The sequence below is a fragment of the Diplotaxodon limnothrissa genome, linkage group LG7 (genome assembly GCF_057381915.1).
Source record: "Diplotaxodon limnothrissa isolate DT_005_m linkage group LG7, D_limnothrissa_male_GT1.1, whole genome shotgun sequence".
NCBI classification, from domain to species: Eukaryota; Metazoa; Chordata; class Actinopteri; order Cichliformes; family Cichlidae; genus Diplotaxodon; species Diplotaxodon limnothrissa.
In genome coordinates this window covers 8,491,939-8,515,471 of record NC_140602.1, presented here as the reverse complement: position 1 = coordinate 8,515,471, position 23,533 = coordinate 8,491,939, and the positions used below count along the sequence as shown (strand labels likewise).

The 23,533-nt window shown below is 41.1% G+C and overlaps 2 protein-coding genes across 2 annotated transcripts in view; both read right to left on the bottom strand.

The window, feature by feature from the left end:
- Window positions 1-813: 813 nt before the first annotated feature.
- LOC146627718 (uncharacterized) lies at window positions 814-6,053 on the bottom strand. The gene is made up of 7 exons (XM_085358946.1): window positions 5,924-6,053; window positions 5,701-5,802; window positions 3,145-3,380; window positions 2,876-3,051; window positions 2,687-2,780; window positions 1,812-2,270; window positions 814-891 (listed from the first exon to the last, which is right to left on the bottom strand). Exons 4-7 carry the CDS (start codon window positions 2,977-2,979, stop codon window positions 814-816), a joined length of 735 nt encoding a protein of 244 aa, XP_085215072.1. The 5' UTR covers window positions 2,980-3,051; window positions 3,145-3,380; window positions 5,701-5,802; window positions 5,924-6,053.
- A 6,088-nt stretch (window positions 6,054-12,141) lies between these two features.
- The window catches only part of LOC146627715 (uncharacterized), a 51,054-nt gene continuing 39,662 nt past the window's right edge, over window positions 12,142-23,533 (bottom strand). Inside the window, exons 3-4 of the mRNA XM_085358945.1 lie at window positions 16,162-16,278; window positions 12,142-12,499 (exon numbers count right to left, since the gene is read on the bottom strand). Coding sequence (XP_085215071.1) covers window positions 12,142-12,499; window positions 16,162-16,278 — 475 coding nt within the window. The remainder of the gene's footprint in view (window positions 12,500-16,161; window positions 16,279-23,533) is intronic.

Genomic DNA, 23,533 nt, shown 5'->3' with positions numbered 1-23,533 from the left:
GGATATTGCTGCGCACATTGTGATGTTGGCACCCCTCTGGCCTGGGACAGTCACTGTGGCTCTCTTCCCAATCACATTCCTCCCTCGTCGCCGTGCTTTGGCCAAGTTGAAACCTGCCTCATCCACAAAGATGAAAATGTGGTGCGTTTGCCTGCCTTCAATCTCCATGACTCTCTAACATAAATCCACAAGGCAACATAAGCTGTTACAGTAGTAAATTTGTAAAAATTGTCTTTGTGTGTGTTTGGTTTTGTTCAAAAACAGATCTGTATTTTATTGTGATCTTACCTGGACATACTGGTTCCTGAGTTGCTTGACATGTTCAGAGTTCCTCTCAAAAGGCACAGTATACAACTGTTTCATCCTGACCTGATGTTTTTTCTGGACTTTAGAAATTGTTGTTATGCTTACACTGTGAATATTTGCGAAAGTAACGTTGTCTGCCAAGACTCTGTCTAATTTCAGTGAGTTTTATCCCATTGTTTCTGATGACCATATCAACAATGGCAGTTTCCTGCACATCAGTGAACATCCGTCCTCTCCCTCCTATGTGAGGTAACTGTTGAGTCCTAAGCAGAAATGCAACAAAAATTACACAAAAGCTTATTTACTTCTGAAATGTGCAAATGCCCCTGCAGAATACAAGTTACCTGTTGGTTTGCCGGAAAACTCTAACAATAGATGCCACTGTAGAGCGTTGCAGATTTGGCTGCACTCTCTGACCAGCCTCTCTCATTGAGTGACCATGATTTACTACATGATCAATTACAGTAGCTCTGATCTTATCTGAGACTACAGCTCTTGATCTTCCTCTTATTCGTCTTCCACCACGCATACCTCGCCCCCTCCCAGCCACTCTTCTTCCTCTTTCAGCCACTTCTCCATTTCTGGCTGGGTCCATGTTTACATCACAAAACAAACCTATTCAGCAGTTGTCTCCTTTTGTAATGAAATTGAAGGCGTAACACCTGTGTAGATGTTCATCTACAATGAGAATCAGCTGTTGCTGGTTAAACTGCACTTTTAGATTTAAAATATGTTTCAATAAAATATTGCTGTTGAATTTTGCTGTCTTATTCAGTTTTGCATTATGTTATTGTTTTGACCATAAGTTTAAGTTTTGAAAACAGTATGTAAGTACATGCAAAATGTCCTGTACGTACAAAGATTTTTGGCAGTTGTGTCTGAGTGAGAAAATAATTCATGAAATTTGAGAGATGTAGTCATTGAATGCATTTTGTGCCAAAACAATGATAACTGATCCTCAGTTTAGCCCACATAGACTTCTGTTGTGCTCACTGTGTGAGGAGTTTTGCAAAAGTGACGTAAGTATTGAGAAATTTGTCCTAGCGGCTATAAAAAAACTGTAATTTAACACTCAACAGTGTTGTATTTAACACTCAGAGGTGTGGACCCATATATAGACACTCTATAGTGTTAATTTAACACTGGAGATTTTGCTGTGTGCTTCCACAGCCAATTTAGAAACTTATTCTCATTCTCATGTTTGTGTGACCTGCTGCTCACCAAAAGGATCATAAAAGCAGGAAGCTTACCACACAAGAAACAGATCTGTCATGGCTACTGAATGGACTCACGCGCAGACAGTTCTTTCTCAGAGAACAAAAGGAGATTTATTTACAACAGGGATCACCTCAGTGCTATATATATGTACAGTGAGTTGGGAGGGGGGTCCAGCGCTCCAAGGAGAGAAGGAGGGGGGAAATCCACACACACGCTTCCTCTTCCACACAGTCACCGCCACAGCTCCTCCGCACACTCGCTCCAAAACTCCACACACGCTGCCACACCCGGGCAGGTAGTGATGGGTCGTTCTGTATCGAGGCTTCGGAGCGTGTGTCGAGTAATGGAGGGGGCGTTTCCGCGAAGCGCGTATCGAGGCTGCAGTATACCTCGCATTTCCAAGTGTGAGCCTTTGCATGCATGACGGAGAGAAAAGGACGCATTGACAAGAGGTTCCTCAGCTCAGGGCACTGCTGAGCCACCTTGGTTAAATAGGGGAAATATTTACAGGCCACATCGGAGCAAAGGAACGTAATATGTCCTGGGAAGCTAGCTGCCAACTTCCTCTGGAGAAAAAGAGGGTAAGCAAAGATCTCCCCTCGAAACATGTTCAATGCAGCTAAGAGGACTCCGTGGTGACAAACAGCTATTTCCACGCCCTCTTCATCCAACTTCCCAGTGGACTTTTTGGACGACTCCTTTGCTGCAGTCCAAGATGAAGATCCGCACAACCCTTTCCCTGGGACCTATACACCCAAAGATTTTAACATAAAAGACTCGGCATGATTAAGCCCTATCAGGGACAAACTTTTTAAAACAAATGCATAACAATTAGCTGAATTAGCCTTAAGTTACACGAGACCTCATATCTCCCCAGGACAGCACTGACAACACAAAATAAAAATCATGTTGTTGTTTTTTTTTTTTAAATACACATGGTGACAAAATTAAGTACACATTAAGATAAAGTAAACAGTATTACGACAACACTAAGAGAAAAATAAAATAAATATCCACCCATCCATATATGTATACACACACACACACACACACACACACACACACACACACACACACACACACGTATGTGTATATGGTTATGGCATTAACGTCATTTTAACAAGATTAACGCTAACAGCACTAATATACATGTGTATCTTACATGATTTGTGTGTCTCTGGATGTATTTCACAAACTCAGAATCTTCCTCATCTTTTTCAATGAAGACACCTTCAAAGTTCCCCTGCTCTGAAGTGCTGAACGAACACAGTGACAGTTGTTTGAAAAGAAACATTAAAATACATTTTTCTACAAATCCATATTTGACTTATGTACACAATGCATAACGTACCTTGCATTAGACTGAAAGCGATAAAGCTTGCGGTTTCCATCAACTGAGACGGCAAGCATGTCTGCAGTGCAGGCAGGGCAGCTAAAGCATGGCTCCTTGCACATCCTGTCCACAAACTTTACAGCACTCCACTCCAAGAAACTTTTACTGAAGGCATCAGCTGATATTCGGCCAGTCTTTTACATAGAGGACATACAACAGAATATTCAAGGACAGTCATCATAAACATTGATTTACACAATTTCCTTAAACTTGGCAAATTTAGAAACTCACCCTTCCAAAATGGCTGTTCGTTCATCCAGCACTTTGACAAATGCCTTAAGTGACATCCCTGGTGCAGCCTTCTTAATGTCATAGAAAGACTGAAAGACATCCATTGAAAACAGGGTGCAGAAATTTAAGGTGCCAGGCCAATATCCACTACCCAGGATGTCCTTAACTGAGGGGGACCACATTAGGCCACAGCTGGTGCAGCTCACCACTGGCAGTGCAAGGTTATAACGGCCTTTAGAAAGGATCAGGATAAATTCAGTCATGGCTCAAAGCATTCATTTTTTTCATGTTGTTTTCAAATCGGTCTGGTAAATCCAAATGACCTTTGACAGGTGCCCACATATACTGCGGGCCGAGGGTAATTCAAACCAAGATAGCAATGCACAATTTGCAATAAAACCTCCAAACTAGGGCTGCCACAAACGATTATTTTGATAGTCGACTAGTCACCGATTATTTTTGCGATTAGTCGACTAATCAGATCATCATCCATTGGACGTAAAGCGTACAGCTTATTGCACCAGCAGCGTCTGCTCTTATATAACTATCATTAGCTTACAGCTTTAAGTGTTTAAGGTACGTGCTAACTAAAAATAAAGACAAGATGATAGTTTATTAAATTTTAATGAAATTAGCAGATTGTCTCGGTGGAGTTTAATAAACTCCTTGCTATCTAAAATATAACAGGACACCGGAGTAAATTCTCGAGCATCTCACATAGGGCTGGGTATCGTCACTGATTTCTAGAATCGATTCAATTCCGATTCACAAGGTCCCGAATCGATTCGATCCACGATTCGATTTAATTCGATTCTATTTAAATCTGGGAAATTTTGACAGTCAGAAATATTATAATTCAGATCAGTACATTTACATATTTTTGTATCAATAAAAAGGAAGCTGACACACGCAAGACTTTATCACAGGTGTGAGCGTCACAGCAGAGGCCTTTGTGTCAAAGTAGCTGAAGATAAAACACAGAAAAACATGAAGGTGATTTTCCTGGCCTGGGATTTTATAAAAATATTCTGCAGTACATCAAAAACGAAAGAAAACCATTAATCAATATATGAACATTACCTCTGAAGTTACAGCGGTTTTATTAGAGACACGGTTAAGCGTTTTGCATTTTGAATAATTTTAAAAAGTTTAAATTTGTTCAGTATTGAACGGCAGAAATTAGGTTTTCTTTTCGGAAAATGTAAAAGGGAAAAAAAACAGCGGCTGACAGCGCTGTAAACAACAGTAGACTGGTGTGTAACAAGCAAGCCAATAATGAAGAAAGGGAAACTGTTCTTGAAGTACAGAGAGAGAGAGAGAGGGAGAGAGAGCTGCGCATCGCGGTGGAAGCAAAACAGTGAAAGTCAGAGTGAATTCATGACGATGTTTATGTAAAGCGTTTGGATCTTCTTTTGCTGCTGGTTCGGTCAATATTGTTTGGAGAGAGATCAAACTAACAGCTTTAGAATCGGCTCATTAAGGGCGTGAACACAAAGCGCGATTCAAAGAATCAGCGCGCTGTCGGCTTTCACCCCCACCGTGAGAAAGGCAACATCTAACAGATTCTGATCCGCGGGTCGTGCTGTGTGTTTAAGTCTATGTGCAGAATCCGTGTACCTGCTCTCATTTACTGTCTTAGCTGTTTGGTGGTTCTTGAAATTTTGTGAGATGTCACCAGAGATTCTGGCATTTCGGGCAAAATAAATTTATATTAAAAAAATCGATTCAGGATTTTAATGAATCGATTTTACGTTATCCAAGCCAGAATCGATTTTAATCGATGAATCGATTATAAAAACCCACCCCTAATCTCACACTTCTGATAATCAGCTGTCTGCTTGATGTTTATTCAGCTGTGTAAAAACTATAACTTTAATCTCAGCCAAACCGATTTACTCAGGAACAAATAAAATACTGAAAAAAGCCAAATAACATTTGGAAGTTATCCACCAAGTGACTTCTATATCATGTTTAACCTGAGTAGCGAAATTTGCCGGGAGTCCGGTGTTCTCACGGCTCTTGAGCCTAGCCCCCGGTTAGCTATCGAGCTAGTGGGTAACAGACGTCTCCGAAAACGTAGGAGCGCTTTTGAAAATATGTGGTGTCTTGATAAACTGAGCAGATATTTGAGGTTTACACAGCTACATTCTCGCCTGAAAATATGTTAAACGTTTATTTTGTGACCCAGAAAGAATAATAAGAGTAATATTAAAACTAACTAGCTGCCGCCATTGTTGGAAACTGAGCTGGGCCGCGCTATGAATTCTGGGACACAGCTTCTTCTTCTTCTTCTTCGGGGTTTAACGGCAGCTGGCATCCTTGTACATGCAGTGCTGCCATCTTCTGTTTCAGTCCGTTATTACACTCTTAAATCCTACTACTTATACCTGCGTCTTTTGGGATCTTACAAAGCTTCAAACGACGCGTCGACTATTAAATCAGTCGTCGACGATTTTGATAGTCGACGTAATCGTGACTAGTTGACTAATCGTGGCAGCCATACTCCAAACACATCTATTGTGTATGTAGTGTGTGACAAAAGGGCAACTTACCATTTATGGTTACAAGAGCCACAATTGCGCCGCGTGAAACCTCAACGTTACCTGCTGGGCAGTCACACACATGTTCTGGCCTTTGCACAGGCAACAGCCGAACTAACATTAAAACACACAATATATATATAAAAAGGAATTGGAAATTAACTGATACACAACAAATATACAATAACAGCACCCACTCATAGTACATAGCAAGAAATGCATAAGACTTAAAAACCGTACCTAAACTGTGATGAAGGCTGCAAAAACCCTCCTGTTACTGCCTCTCTGTTGTGCAGGACAAAGCGTGTGTGAACTGCAATATCACAGTCAGCACAAAGGAATGGGAGAGGCAGGCAGTCCAGACACCTCACAACTACTTGTTTGCCACACTGACACACACGGTGTGACTGTGGATCCAGAGTAGCTAACATATTATCTATAAGACAAGGCCTGGCCTCTTTCCACTTTTGCGAGGACACCATATTTCTGATCGCCCAGTGAGTAGCAGCTGACTCAGACGACGTCTCACAAGTCATGGCTGCGTCCTCTTCTCCATCCTCCAACAACTGAAGGAGCTCCTGACGAAGCACCTCAGTTCCATACACTAACAGAAAAAAAATAAAGGAAGAAACTCTTCCACAAAGTGAAAAACACTCTAGGCAGTATGTTTCTTAGGACTGCACAAAAGCCCTGCCTAACTCAACTATAACAACAAATATAAAAGTAAACAGAAATCACAACATATACAAGAAGGTAAAGTACCTTTTGTTGGGTTGACACTGGCAACATAACTAGGTTCTTCACGTGGACATTGATGCTGCTCTCTGGACACTGGGAGGAAAAAAAGAGATTGAAGAATATTTACTTACTGAAATTCTTTGGTGAAAACAAGTTGTGAGATAAAATCATTGGTTGTGTGAACACTGACCACGTGGCATGCAACTAGTACATCGACTGGTTGATGGTCTTTGAGGAATAAAATCTCCCTGTCTGTCTGTCACGTGTTTTCCAGCGCACTGGTCTTGGCTGAGGTTCACTCTGTGCATCATTCTACGCAATTAACAAGGAAAAAAGGGAACACCTAAAATACAGTCCATAAAGCAAAGATTATCAAACATCTTAAGTTAACCAACTTAATTTGACAAACTTATATATACACATATATAAAAAAAAATTTCAAATAATATAACGTTTACTCCGTACAAAATATTAGACAAGCGTGTTCCCTCTTTAACAACTGTTTCCACTAAAAATATTACCTGCATATCTTGAAGGAGTTCGTCAGCAGCCTGAAGCTCTTCCTCCAGCTCGGGATCCTCTGAATCGCTCATTTTCAAGCTAAAGAGGAAAGAGATTTTTGCAGAACTCTGTGACATAAACGCATAACTAACGCAACTCAAATGATTTTCAGTCTTGGCGCTCCAGTTAACGTTAGCAATTAACGTTAGCATCATCAGTTTATAAAAAGCTAGCAGAACTCTAATGCAAAAACTGCTTTACGCACCATGTGAGGGTATTTTGCAGCACACAAGTCCTTTAACGTTTGTAATAGATTTAATCCATCATCGTTGGATTAAATGGCTAATGCTGCAGTAGCCACGTGTAGTCGTTACCTAGCAAGCATGCTGACGGTAGCTGTAGTCATTTTTAAATGCATTAAACCGTTTCGAGATCAGTCACCTCTGTTTGTTTGAAGCTTTTATGAAAAACAAACTTTGAAACACACATCAAGATCCATCCATCCATCCACCCATCCATTCGCTTCCGCTTATCCTTTTCAGGGTCGCGGGGGGCGCTGGAGCCTATCCCAGCTGACATAGGGCGAAAGGCGGGATACACCCTGGACAGGTCGCCAGTCTGTCGCAGGGCTAACACATAGGGACAGACAACCATTCACACTCACATTCACACCTAGTGGCAATTTGGATTATCCAATTAACCTATCCCCACAAGCTGCATGTCTTTGGACGGTGGGAGGAAGCCGGAGTACCCAGAGGGAACCCACGCAAACACGGGGAGAACTTGCAAACTCCACACAGAAAGACCCCAGCCTGATGGTGGAATTGAACTCAGGACCTTCTTGCTGTGCGGCAACAGTGCTAACCACCGTGCTGCCCTATTACTTTAAATATGTATTTTTTACATACCTGCATTAGAATCAATCAGTTCCGCCTCATTTTCTTATTCTTATAAATGGGTCTCTCCATTCTCCCATCATCCTTTGCTTACACAGGTTGCATCTGATTGGTTGGAGCCGAGCACATCCAAAACTAACAGGAGTAGTGGATGAATCTATAAATGTGTTTTACGTGTGAAATGAAAATAATAAACCTAACAAAGGATTATGTACGTTAAATCTGAGCACTTTCAGCTCGTGAATCAGTTTGGAAAACACTGTGTGATGGCCACAACATGAAGCGATTTTATTGTTGCATTATCAGTGATACTTTCATGTGTTTTTGTTGAGAAATGTTAACGATGTCCATTAAAAGAAAGCATTAAATTAGGGAGAAAAACCCGTTCGCGGAGAGGGTCCCCGGTTCTCCAGTTAGATTGTGCTTCACAGCGTCATGTTTCGCTGTGACGGGATTATTATTGGAGTAAATGGATGGCTGGAGCCTCTGCTCGAAGCGTCTCTGATCGCGCGAGCGGGTTCATATTGGAATGAATTGACAACCCACAGCGTCACATAAAAACGTGGAAGGATACCTTTAGCGTCAGCATGAGAAGTTAAGGGACGCGACAAATCATCATTATTTTACGTGTTGGGAGTGAGAACGGGTTGCTCCAAGCCACAGAATGAGACGCTTCAGAAAACATAGCAGGACCGAGGATATCTGTGACTCGTCCTCCCCTTTCCTCTATTAATGTGTTTTCTCTTTTGTGATAAATGAGTTCAAATAAAAGCAGCTCCAGCTTTTCAGATATTTTAAGATAAAATTAAAAATTTTAACTGGATCTATGAGGGCCGGCTGGCTTTTGTATACAGCACACCAGAAGGTGACCAGAAACTTGTCGCTCCTGACATGGGCGTCACTTATGGCTGCTGTAATGGCATTTGAGCTTCTGATGAGGTCACGCATGAGGCCTTTTCATAGTGAGACACGAAACGAATGCTGAATGAAATAATTTGAAATGTTTCTGCTGAGCTATTTAACAAGTCAGCAGCGCCGCTGTGTGGCCAAATGAGCGTACTGCATCAGAAATCAAACGAGTCGCTGAAAATGAGAGATGTGGATAGTTTTCCATTGTTTCTAATGCAGGACGCTTCGCAGAGCATCACGCACACAGACAGACAAACGTCTTTTTAAATAAATGATATTAAAAGGCTGACTGATGTTAATCAATGATGTAACAAAGTAAAAATACTCCATTACTGTACTCACAGAGTTACAGTATTCGAGGAGTCTCCTGAGAGCTTTGTTGTTCAGCATGGCTTATTTCTGTGTATCCTCAAGTGGCAGACCCAAAACACGACCCACATTTTAGGATTAGGATTTCAGTTTATTGTCAACACACACGGGGTGGCTGTAGCTCAGGTGGTAGAGCAGATCATCTCCGACATTCACACAGAGTGTGTGTGAATGTTACTTAGAAAGCACCTAGAAAAATGTGCTTGTGCGAATGGGTGAATGCACAAGTTGTGTAAAGAACAGTAGAAAGAGTAGCTCTATAAGAACCAGTACATTTGCCGTTTACCATTTACATGTATAAATACAGATAAGGCCAGTATAAATGGTGGAATAATTGGGCTGTTTATATCACCCGCTGCAGTGCCTTGCGGTCAGCAGCCGATCAATTCCCATGAAAAAGTGGTCAGGATTCTACAGAGCATCCTGGTATTACCTCACCCTGTGAGGATTTTAATATGTCAGATTATATATATATATATTTTATACATTTGTCAACAGAACACAAGTTTCCACTGAAATCACAGAAAACATACCTGACAGAATCCTTTGGTTGTTCCATATCCACCTGCACAGGAAACACTGGCAGGAAGACCAGGCCAGTGTTTCTTACAGACCTTTGGTTCGATGACAGACACGTCCACCACCGTCGGCTCATCAACAGGTTCGCCACCTGAAACACTTGATTTTCTTTTAGGTTTATTTCAGCACGTGGAGGCTGAATTGTTTGTACTCTGTGAACTAATCGAACGTTCACACACAACTGGAGACACAACATGAAGTAAAAAATAGAAACACATTTTCATGTAAAAACTCTTTTAAAAATATAATTATTCTACAAATACATCACATGAAACTGATGCTGCTTTCAATGATGTCATTAGCATGTTCAGTGTTTTGGTATCCTTCATGGATTTCATTTTCTCTCAATCTTTATTTTGGGATGATCAGTGTGTGCGGTCACTGTGTGAGTAATCATTGAGAGGGAATTAAAAATGTCAACAATTTTAAACTGATATCTTTATTTCTCATTAGGCAATCGTCACAAGCAGGTTAATGTCAGCATTGCTGTAACCAACGGCTGTCAGAAGTCAAAGGTCATTTTTATTTGATGCTATTGCACTTAATTGTGTTTTATTTTCCCTCGAAATAACATCTGCCTTATCAATAACTTAGAGTGATCTGATCAATAAACACAAGTTTGAAAAAGTTTGTTTTTGGATGAACTTCATGAACAGGAAATCTAACTCACAACCGGTCACAGTGTGCAGCAGTGAGCACAAAGTCTTCAGTGATGAGGAATTCTCCACAGACATGTTGACCCTTGTTATTCTGAACTGATCCCATGTAGGGTATCGAGTTGTCCGGAGCTTTTGTTCCATGAATAATTCCTGTTGAAAACTCTGGTAAATTAAAAAAAAAAAGAAGATGATAAAGTTAGTGTGCCGTTTACAGCCGTAAGTTAAATCAGATATATTTGATGTTCACACTGATGCCTTGTAGACATGGTAGAAAACAAAGAAGAAACTTGTGAAGACAGTGCATGGTGCCAGCAGGAAACTCAAACTGTCCTTTACTCAGTAGAAAGACTTTTATACATCACGCGTCTTAGTTTGAAGGCTGGTCTATCGTTATCATCTCGACTTCCTGTCATGCCAACCTCTCTGCAGTGCAGGTTTGATGTACCATTATCTAATGTCAAAAGGGGGATGGTGCGTTACAAAGCAGCGAGAGAGACAGAAAGGCAGCAGAGTTCAGGTAAGAGTTGGATTTTAAATACAGGGCTCTGTGTGCGGGCAGGCGGAGATGAGGATCCAAATGCAGGACTCAAACACAGAATTGTAACTCAAAACCTCAGCTTTATTGCTGGAGAAATTAAAACATGAACTGAACAAGGGTAGTGAACACAAAAATACTGAACACAGTATAAAACACAAAGGCATAATCCGACGGTACGATGCAGCACTGAGCAAGGGCAAACACAGGGCTAATATACACAAGGAAGTAATCAGGGAATTGAAAACAGGAGGGAGACACAGCTGGGAGAGATTGGGGCTAACGAGTCAGGGGATCGAAGCTGGACACACTGACATAAGACACAATCCTTCAAAATAAAACAGGAAACAATACACACTAAACTAAGACTCGGACAGAGAGAGACAGACTAGACACTGAACTAAACCAGCAAAAAACATGAGAACACAAAACCTAAGAACTAATCCCTAAACAAGAATAACTAAAACATAGATTAATAATCACCATCACCATCATCATAACCAACAAAAGCACCACAAGAGAATAAGAAAACTATCCATAATGCAAAAACACACCAAAACATAACAACTCAAAATACTGGGTCAAACTGACCCAGAATCGTGACAGGTAAGGAGATGTCATTTCAGGACTTAAACCAGACTCTAAGAAATTGCTGTGTCTAATTTTGCGATGCTGCGAGTAACAAACTGGGTTCAGTTTGGAGGTTGAAGAGGAACTTTCCCTCGCCAGGCCTCGACAGCCGTCTGTGTTTATCTCATCTCAGTTTATCTCATGCAGCGCAGGGCTAAATTTAAAATTATTAAATACTTAAGACAATGTATATTCTTCTATGAAAAAAAATACAAGTATTCATTTAAGCAAATAAACAGAGCCGTAAGAGATGTTTTTCAGAAACTGTTGTCTTTATTTTGATTTGCAACTAACAAATTTTTTAAAAATTTGTAGTTTTTGTTGTGCTCTCTATTATGTGAACCCCTCACCTAATTTGTTATGTTTTTTAACAAATTAAACCCCAACAATCAAATGATCCCCTGTGAGCAAGCACTAGGCACGGTGGAAAGGAAAAACTCCCTTTAAACAGGAAGAAACCTTTGACAGAACCAGGCTCAGGAAGGGGCAGCCATCTGTCGCGACTGGTTGGGGGGTGAGAGGCAAAAGAAAAGAAAAATGAGAGCACAAGTTAGCTAAATGTTGCTTATGTTGTCTGATATGAACAACGTATGGTTTTCTGGACTGTGGATGAAAAGCAGTCCATCATTACTAGTCTTTAAAAAGGAACTAATCGATCACCAAGGTGGCAATATGGCTCAACGAGGCCATAGACAGAGTTAAATAGGCAATCACTGTTAAGCACTGAAAAGCCCCAGTAACCTGCAGCTATAATAAGGCCTACTGCGGCAACACCTAAACCTATTTTAAGTAGGCGTTTGGCACCATGACGCCATGAACCACTAGTCGGAGCCACGTCAGGAGATGGTTCTGAGACAGGAGAATCAAGCTCCTCAGGTTGAAGACCAAGATTCTCCTGTGTCGGAACCACGTCAGGAGGTGGTTCCAAAGCAGGAAAAAAAAGCTCCTCGGGTTCAGGAGCAAAATTCTCCTGTGTCAGGACCACAGGTGGTTCCAAGGCAGGAAAAAAAAGCTCCTCGGGTTCAGGAGCAAAATTCTCCTGTGTCAGGACCACAGGTGGTTCCAAGGCAGGAAAAAAAAGCTCCTCAGGTTCAGGAGCAAAATTCTCCAGCTGCAGAGCCTCCAGAGATTCCACCTGTGACTGTTGTTCTTGGTACTCAAGAGGCTCTAAAGTTTTCTTGAGTTCGTCTCTCTCCCTTTCAATAAGTGACAACTGAGCAGCAATGCTGCTGTTCTGTCTAAGGAGATATTCTTCCTTTTCCAGAAAGTCACGGTGCATCATTTGAACGGTGTTAACCTGTTCCTGCAATTTAGCCTCCAGAGAATCCACCCTTGACTGTTTTTCATCCAGAGCCTGTCTCACCCGACGCTGAAGAACACATATTTCTTTTTTCAGCTCAATTATTTGTTCAGTCTTGTGATCTATTTCTCTATTCTGTTTTTCTATTATCTCTTCTTTTTTTGTTATTTTGTGGTGAGCTTCTCCCACTTGGTGCTCAAGTCTCTCTAACTCTGCCTTGACATCACGGTGCATCGTACTAATTTGTTCTTGTATTTTCATTTGAAGGTCTCTATACGATATTTCTCTCTCCACTAACCCATATAGTTCGTTTGATTCCGCTGGAATCGCTCTGTCAGACTGTGAATTATTGACTATTTCTCGTGACATTTCTTTAAAAGCTTAATGCAACGTGTCGAAAGAAAAATACGTGTGCTTAATTATTTAACTTTAAAATAGTCCCTTTCTGAAAGGTTTCTGGTTTGCTAAACACAACTCGCTGTTTCTGAAAATGTTCCAAGTAAAACTGTGTTTGCAAAGGTGAAGAGGGGCTATTTATAGACTTTTGTGGCAGCGAATTTGACGTCAGCGCTCTTTGAGCCTTTGATCCTTTGTTTCATCACAGGATCACATGACAGCTGTGCGTAATTCTGCGCATACTCAGAGAATACCCATTGTGACGCACGGTTTTGTTTTGAATTTTTTTTAAATACCCTGAAAACACTCCAAACAGTGTTTCCAACTTAGCGATTTTGTCGCTATATTTAGGGAGTTTTCAAACCCCCCTTAGCGTCGTTTTTTTTTTTTTTTCTAAAAAGCGACTTGCGACAAATCTGGCGGCTTTTTCTGGTGTTATTGGAGGCTTATTTATGACGACTTTTGACGTGAAAGCGCTTGTTGCTCTTACTCTCAACAAGCAGCGGGTGCTTCCGTGGGCACCTCGCTCGTGCCAAAGCGCTCACAGGCGGAGGATAGTCCTCCTCCAGCCGCTGTCAGGGCAGGAGATGTTCACGTGCGTCCAAACTGCAAATGAATCGCGCACGAGCAAAGCCGCCGCTCCCGCACTGACTGTAACGCAGTCAATTCTTCTTTTACTGTTATGCTGTTTTGTGGATCACAAGGTTTAAAACTACTTGTAAACACACACACATACAGTAACTCCACCCTAACCTGCAGCTGCAGCGCAAATAACAACGAAAATTGTTTGTAAACGTGTCCTGGAGTTTACAGGTGCAGACAGTGCAACAGCTTCCAGGTCATTTATTCTGCCAATATGGCAAGAAGGTAGTGATGGCCCGCTTGAAGCTGACGCTCCGGAGCGTGTGTCGAAAAAAACAACACACTGGTTCAGAAGCACTGTGTCGAGGCTTGCTTCGTTTGGCAAAAGTCACGTGACCAGTGACGTCCGAAGCTTCATTACGCACGTAACTGCTTCGGTACCTGATTCAAACGGATATAAGGAAGTGAATCATCCACGGGATTCGTGGAGTGTGTTGATGGTGACAGAGAGCGAAGAGGTGATCATTCCACTGACAGATATGGAGCCAGCGAGGAAGAGAGGACATTCTGGCGTGTGGGAATATTTTGAGTTGATTTTGCTCAATTCATTTTATCTGCCGAAGTGAAAAACTTGAAATGTCCAAAATCATGTTTTCATAATGTAAATATCATTACAGCATATGACTTCAGGAACACTTCCATGTGAATTAAAGCTAATGAAGACTACAAAAATGTATTTGACACTATACGTACATTACATTGCTACACAGTTTAGAAAATCATTTTGTTTATTGTTTTTAGGTGATAGTCTGCAGGACCCAGGAATACCTGCATATCTACCAGCTTGCAGTGTAGTTCCTGCACTCCACAGCCTCTTCTGTTCCATGCAAGTGGATTTTCTCCAGGGCAGGAGAAACTATTTCTAAGAAAAGAAACAGACTCAGCCAGCGCACAGTAACACTAATCCTCTTTTTAAATGTAAATAACAAAAGGGCTACCTGACATAGAGCATGTTTTTACTTTGCAAGTTCTTGATTAGGGGTGGGTTTTGATTATCGCCTTTCTGATTACAATCCATGCTAAATTGAATAAAGTGATATTGATTCATTAAAATCCCGTGTCGATTTGTAAATTAACGTTATTATGCCTGAAACGCCAGCATCTCAGGTTAAACCTCACAACATGTCGTCAAACACCATACAGCTAACACAGTAACTGGGAGCAGGTTTACGGATTCTGCATACAAACGTGAACACAGAGCGCGGACCCGACGCGTCAGAGTCAGATTTTGGTGCGTCGTCGGGTCCGCGCTGTGTTTGCCTCTCTTTTTTTCCGCTGGCTTCTGCAGCTGCAGGTTTCATAACTCTCTGTTTACATCTCTAATTAAGTCTCACATGTGTCAGCTTTCTTTTAATAGATACGAAATTATGGATATATACTGTTAAATGATCAGAATTGTAATATTTCTGACTGAGGCAAAACTTTCCAGATTCCAATCAAATTGAATCGGATCCTGTATCGAATCAAAAATGATTCTACAAATCAGTGACGATGCAGCCGTACTCAGCTCCCTAAGCATTTTCCCTTTCCAGTTCACAATCAATCCCACCCCTAGGTCAAAAATATGTATAGGACAATTGGCCTCATCTAATATTTTGTATGAACCTGTCCAGCTGTCCAGTGATTAAACGACAAGTAGATGGAGGCAGGACTTCACAGCAGGGGCATACTCCATAATGTGCTGTGCATTCTCATATGTATATTATATATATTGCTCACTTATTGTATTTACCAACATCAAGGAGTTATGAGCAAAGAAAGGCCACACCATAGTGCATGTTTAAATAGGGAAAGTTTATTGATCAAAATGTATTACGCAAATACGCATTACATTTTTTTCAGCCCCCCAATCGAGAAAACAAAACCAATTACATGTTCAAAGCAACGGAACGGTGGCCCAATATCAGAGAGAACTCCACTCTTGAGTGAGCAGCGATGATTGAGCAGTCCGTTTTATTTTGCAGATTCAAGCTGCTCTTCAAAATTTTCACCACCAGATGTCACCGGAGAGGACTGTGTTGAAAAGCTTCGAGTAATGAACCGTTTTTCAATACAAGCTTCAGTGCTTCGGAAAGCTTCATTTGGCCATCACTACAAGAAGGTCATAACTGCTTCAAGCACTGTCTATATCAGGGGTAGGCAACGCCAGGCTTCGAGGGCCGGTGTCCTGCAGGCTTTAGATCTCACCCTGGGTCAACACACCTGAATCAAATGATTAGTTCATTACCAGCCCCCTGGAGAACTTCAAGACATGTTGAGGAGGTAATTTAGCCATTTGAATCAGCTGTGTTGGTTCAAGGACACATCTAAAACCTGCAGGACTCTGAGACAGGAGAGTCAAGCTCTTCACGTTGAGGACCAAGATTCTCCTGTGTCGGGACCACATCAGTAGATGGTTCTGAGACTGGAGAAACAAGCTCCTCAGGTTCAGGAGCACTACTATGACAATTTCCCACATGCCAAAGCAACGGAGGAATGTGCTTCATTTGAGCACAACACACAGGGAACCAGCAGTCAGTGATGGGCAATAGAGGAAGCCTGGAAGCAAGAAGCAATCCTGGGGCCCGTTCTTCGTACCTCGCTAAGTAGGTTAGCCGGATTAGATTGTTGACGATTTCGCGTGATCCTGGATCGTTCGGTTCCCCGAAGCTCATCCGGGACTTGCTGTCATAGCAACAGAGCCGTAAGCGTAAACCTGCTCGGGAGCAGGTTTACTTTATGTAAACAGGATTAGATCGCGGCCACGCAGGTATGTCCGCTTCATTTATACGAAAGCAACAGCGATATTTTTCCACTGTTTCACCATAAATAAATATTATCAATGTAACTAAAGATAATGCAGCACTTGATCCTTTTATTGATGTCACACAGATACATACAGGTCATTTCCTAAAAAAGGGAAATGAACTATTAACATTCTATTACATGTATGTGATTATTACAGATGTAATTCATATTTCAGAGTAGTAATTGTAAATTACTTCGTGTAATCAAGATGAGAGACCACGGCTATAAAAGCGAAGGTGGATTTGGGAAGCCTGTCGCAGCCATGTCCTGTCCGTATACGCGAGCAACCCATTGCGGAAGGTGCAAGATTGATAAGGAGAGTCCTCAGAATTCAGCGTATATTGCGGGATAGACAGGATCCTTTACCTCAGCGCGACAGTGTGCTCATAGAGAGATATCGATATTCCCGTGAGGGTATTATTTACTTAACCAACTTGTTGACGAGGGGGTGCAGGACCACCACCTGTCTTTTTTTCCTCTGCCCTTTTCTTGGTTGCTGTTATGAACAAACTAACAGAGTATTACAGGCCAGTATTACCTTGCCAAGAGACGCAAAGCAATCTAAGAGATAAATATTACCATTCTGTAGAATACTCCTGTATTCCACTTTTACTTGTTCCCATGTTCTTGTGGGTCCTGTTGTGGCTCTAATGTGAAAGGGGATATAATATAACATATTATAATATAATATAATGCCATATGATATTGGACAATATAGTGTCATATGATAGATCTACCCTACCGCCTACTGGTGTTGGCCAGAGGGGCCGATGGCGCGATATGGCAGCCTGGCTACAACCGTAGCTGCCTCCACCAGTGTGTGAATGTGGGAGTGAATGAATAGTGGTATCGTAAAGCGCTTTGGGTGCCTTGGAAAGCGCTATATAAATCCAATCCATTATTATTATTATTATTAAATTACCTACGAGTTTGATTTGTCAGCAACTTTCTGCCAGCCCTCTCTCCTTGCTTTTGCAGCCTTTGCAGTGTTCCCTTGCGTTTTAATTAAACTCTGAAACTCCTGAAATCCCTCACTCATGAGTTCTTGCTCTGCTGCCGGAAAATACCGAGCACGCCCCTTCGACATTTTCGCCGACCAATCAGCGGGTTGCCGATCAATGTTTCTACTATCGATGCGTAGCCCCTTTTACGACACCCAGTGATGTCACATTCCTGCGTCCAGCTGTAGTAATCGTCAACAGCAGGTGTGTTCGGGGAACCGGATTAGCGAGCTCACGGTTAGCGCGATGATTTGATCTTGGATGTGTCATTTGATCTTGGATGTAGTAAGCGACGTACGAAGAACGGGCCCCTGGACTACAATAGGCACAAATACAGCTTGGATAACCTAGAGAGGATGTCAGTCAGTACAGCCTTCCCTTGTTAGCAAGTAAAACCTGGTTCCGTTTTGTTTCCTTGCTTTCGTGAATGAGAATAAGTTTCTAAATTAGCGGGGCCTGTGGAAGCGCAGACCTAACAGAGTGTGCCATGTGTTGTGCTGTGTGTCACGTCACATGTGTATTCATACCTCACAGTGAATATAAACCACTAAGCCCACCAGCTAGGGCTGGGCCATATTATATCGTTCACGGTAATACCGGTATAATGTTAGGCAACGATAGGAAAATGAAATATCGCGATAGAATGGGAGTAAAACGCGCATGCGCAGTGCCTTTGTTTTCATACGCACATGGCCGATTGTTGAGTGAAACAGATGAACCAGAATTGGTTTGTAAAAATGGTGCAACTTCCGTGATGTGGAACTGGTGTGGTGTTTGTCTGTCAGATACACAACAAAGCACATTTTTTTGCAGAACATGCAAGCGGCCGTCGTTATTGTCATATTTGTCGGACTAAGATGCTCTTAAATCTGGGAGTAATCTGGGTCCTAAACTCTGTATGCTTCAGGTCAAACAACACTGTCTAAATTCTTTCATCTTTAATAAAACGATCAGCATTGCTGCTTTACCAGGTGTAACTATAAAGTTTAACTTCCAGGCATCCATGAAAACAAAAGTTATTGCATTTAACGGAGTTAGAAGTTAGCAGGAAGCTAGCGGAAGTTAGCTCGCTAGTTTCGCTAGTTACCTAAGCATGATATTGCATGTTCTGACTGAGAGATTTCTGAAAAAAATCAAACGTACAGCTCTGCTATCACTTCCAACATAAATGAAGACAGGAAACTAAACAGCAGTGACGTTTGTAGGGTTACTGAAGTTGGGCTAGCTGCTATATAATGATGTGCTACGTGATCGCTAGCGACACAGCTATGTTAGCATGACATAAACAGTGAAGCTGGAGGACGAACACTAACACTTTTCCACTTATAAAAGTTAATGTGAAGGTTCTTCATGGTTAGAGACAAATGCAATCGCATGGCAGGATGCTGTAAACGGACCAAACTTCAGTCAGGAGAACAACTGAGATAATCCATCCACAATACGAGGTTAGTCATTAATATACTGCAACAACATGGGAATAGAGCAGCTGCCAGAGAATTCAACATTAATGAATCAATGGTACAGAAGTGGAGGAAGCAAGAAGAATGAGTTTAATAAAGTTTGATTTATCTGACTGCTTTGTTTCCTTTAATGTGCCTTATAATCCTGTGCACCTTATGGTCCGAAAAATGCGTACTGCACACTGCAGTTTAATGTTGCAAAGCACCTCTTTTTAACTTCAGTGGATATTATACATGGTTATGCTCAGTATATGTCAGCCCATTTCTACTGGAAATGCCTTTTGGTTAAACTTTCAGCAAGCAATTTGCATTTGCACTGTTACATTTTTCTAAAGCTTTAATGTACATAAAAACCAGCTTCTTGTTTAAGTGAAAATAAATGGAAGGTTGTCTTTTTGCGCTAGTAATGTTGTGGAGTTGTATTTTGTCTCGCATCAATTATATCGTCGGTTATATCGTTATCGCAAATTTTCAAATATATATCGTGATAAATATTTTTGGCCATATCGCCAGCTAAATCCTGCAACCACACAGACCATACTGATGGATTACCACAGAGTAAAAATGGCTTGAGCAAGAAAGATCAGAACTCAGCCTAAACCTCCTGTGAATGAGACGAACTGTGTTTGACCTCCAGTGGGACAGATCATCTTAGAATTGTAGACATATTCTTGCTCTATGACAGATTCCCCGACTCATCTTCAGCCTGTTTCCAGCATTTCCTTTTCTGTTAGCTGCCACTTTAGCCAAGCAGCAGCGTGAGTACAAATTACAACCTAAAAAAGCCAAAAAATTGTGACCTGTTCTCAGTTTTCTACCACGGTCTATCCATCTCTTAAATCTTAATGTTGATTCAGAGGTTTGCCTCTTATCTTTATTTAATTTAATAACAGTACAGTACTTTGTTTTTGGTAAGCATTGTTCTTAAGGTAAATATGTAAAAATTGTGTGTGTTTCAGTTCTGTGTCTTGTGTACTGTTTGTTCGTACATGTGTCTTTCTTGCTACTGTTACATCCAAATTTCCCCTTGTGGGACAATTCAAGGATTATTCTATTCTATGTCATTTGTTCACAGCTTCTCCCAGTCAGAGCTTTTCTCCATGCTTGTCTTACTGCACATGATGTTATTAGCACAACCACTTTAAAGGTGATAATTTAGGACTTCATCAATAACACAGACAGCAATGTAGTTAAACATCTTACACTTCATTTTTATTAGCAATGAACTTAACCTACATACACATTGTATTTATCACTACCACTCATTACAATATTCATTGTTTGCTCAAATGTAATTAATACTTTCATTTTTCTAAAAATACCTCAAAACACAATTGTATGGAAGTAATAAAACACAAACAAATCAGTAAAATATGTATTTTACAAAATTGTGCTAGATAACATTCTGCAGTATTGCACAAACTCTTTCCAATGACAAGTAAAATATAAACTATTTTGACCACTTTTTTCCATTTGACTGCATAAACATGAACATTTACAAAGAGTTATCTTATCTTATCTAACTGTTAATTTAGACTTCATCATTATGCAATGCATACCCTGCTGCATCTAAGCCCAAACCAGTAACCAGGCAGAAGTACAGAACAGTGTCCCTGGTAAATGAAGAGGAATCAAACGGGGCTTGCGTTTGTGTGTGTGTATTTGTGTTTTAATACATGGTGGTGAAGCATCTTTTTTAAGACCCAAAGGGTTACTTTGGATATTTACAAGTCTGCTTTAACTCCAAATGATCAAAATTTAGATATCTATAAATTTCTAAGAGATCATAGTCATGTTTCTGCAGTCAAGCGACTAGTCTAAATTATGCGTGGTGACACTGCACTATTTTACAGAACCAGACTTCTAAAGGTCCAAACTAATCCTTTAACATTATATAGAAACATATGCACATTTACAAAAAACAACAAAAAGCAAAACAAAACAAATCGAGAACTCCAAGGAAGATCTCCTCTATTTTGTTCGCTAGCTGTCTAGCTTCACATGGTCACGTGTCGTGAGGGCAGCATAGTGAGGCTGCACTGACTTACAAAGCTTGCTCTACCCTAGGCAGTTCAAACACAGAACACGTCTTTGTACAAGCACAAGACACAGCAGTCGCTAAATAAACTAGAAAAGATTTGTCACCTGAACAGAGTTTGTGTGGATTCTATCAGTCATGTGTTAGCAGGGTGAACAGCAGTGGGCTGTGTTTATTCCTAGTGAGTCCAACTTCTTTACCAGCTTCTGGGGAAGTTAGGTTATATATTACCAGTAACTTTTCAGATCAAAAGGTGATAAAGTTCAGATTTTTTTTCACCATATCATTGATGAAACTTACTTTTTTTTTTAAATTTGAGCATCAGGGACAAGGCTGTTAATTGTTAAGGTCAAGGTTAAGCATGTGTACTCTGTGTGAACACTCGAGAGCAACAGAACATGATCTGGGATGCACTGAACAGGTTCCTGAAAACTGTGGAACAAACCAAAAATGCTTATAAATATGTGACCTCATGCAGTGTGTGCACTTAACAAACAATGAAAATAGAGATTTTCCATTATTAAAATATGTAAAAGGACTCTGATGTGTGAGTGACATCTGTTGTTATATCTTACACCGATTAGTTTTCTCTGAAATGTAAAAAGAAGAAACAAACATGTACTCCCCCTCCGTCTGCTCTCACCTATCATTTTAGTGATAAATATGTCTTGAATTCTCGAATTGACTTGTTAAATATTTAACCTAATTAAACCCTAAAAATGGAGTCATAAGACTTTTGTCCAAATGTTACCTGCAGTCACAACAACAGTCACCTGAAGGGGCTGAATACTGCAAAGACCCCACAGAACAATCAGACAATCCACTGTCAGTAAATGTGAGTAAATCTGTGATTCTGTGAGTAACACACTGGCTCCAGTTTGGAGGCTGAAGTGGAGCTCTCCCTCGCCAGGCCGACAGCCGTCTGTGTCACAGTTAATCTCATGCAGTGCTGATTTAAAAACTCTCACATATTTGGACAATCTATAATCTTCTAACACAAAAACATACAAATGTTCATTGAAGTAAACACACAGAGCAGTAGCAGATTTTTTTAAATGTGTTTTATTTATTTTCATTTGCTGCTAACTGCCTTGTTTTCATTTGTAGTTTTTGTAGTAGGAAGAACTACAAAATCTACAAATAAAAGTGCAGTTAACAAATGTAGTGCTCTCCACTATGTGAACCCCTCACCTGAATTTTTTAGGTTTTTCAGTTCAAGCCAATTAAATGAAATCTAAAAATTCAGCCCCAACAATCAAATGATCCCCTATGAGCAAGCACTCTGGCAACGGTGGAGAGGAAAAACTCCCTTTTAACAGGAAGAAACCTCTGGCAGAACCAGGTTCAGGGAGGGGCGGTCTTCTGCCATGACTGGTTGGGGGGTGAGGGGCAAAATAAAATCAAACATAAAGGAGAGCACAGCGTATTTATAAGATAAAGTTTTATAAAAATTTTATAAGATCAGATTATTATCAGGGGTGCACATAAGTGGTCCGCAGGTGCACATGCGATCTTGAGGAGATCTAAACAAACTCCTCCTCCAGAAAATCTTATGTACGCAAACACGCATTGCAAATTCTTATCTGGTGCGCGTCTTTTATTTTGACAGCGCATGCGGACCACTGTCCCACTGGAGGTCAAACACAGTTCGTCTCATTCACAGGAGGTTTAGGCTGAGTTCTGATCTTTCTTGCTCAAGCCATTTTTACTCTGTGGTAATCCATCAGTATGGTCTGTGTGGTTGCAGGATTTAGCTGGTGGGCTTAGTGGTTTATATTCACTGTGAGGTATGAATACACATGTGACGTGACACACAGCACAACACATGGCACACTCTGTTAGGTCTGCGCTTCCACAGGCCCCGCTAATTTAGAAACTTATTCTCATTCACGAAAGCAAGGAAACAAAACGGAACCAGGTTTTACTTGCTAACAAGGGAAGGCTGTACTGACTGACATCCTCTCTAGGTTATCCAAGCTGTATTTGTGCCTATTGTAGTCCAGGATTGCTTCTTGCTTCCAGGCTTCCTCTATTGCCCATCACTGACTGCTGGTTCCCTGTGTGTTGTGCTCAAATGAAGCACATTCCTCCGTTGCTTTGGCATGTGGGAAATTGTCATAGTAGTGCTCCTGAACCTGAGGAGCTTGTTTCTCCAGTCTCAGAACCATCTACTGATGTGGTTCCGACACAGGAGAATCTTGGTCCTCAACGTGAAGAGCTTGACTCTCCTGTCTCAGAGTCCTGCAGGTTTTAGATGTGTCCTTGAACCAACACAGCTGATTCAAATGGCTAAATTACCTCCTCAACATGTCTTGAAGTTCTCCAGGGGGCTGGTAATGAACTAATCATTTGATTCAGGTGTGTTGACCCAGGGTGAGATCTAAAGCCTGCAGGACACCGGCCCT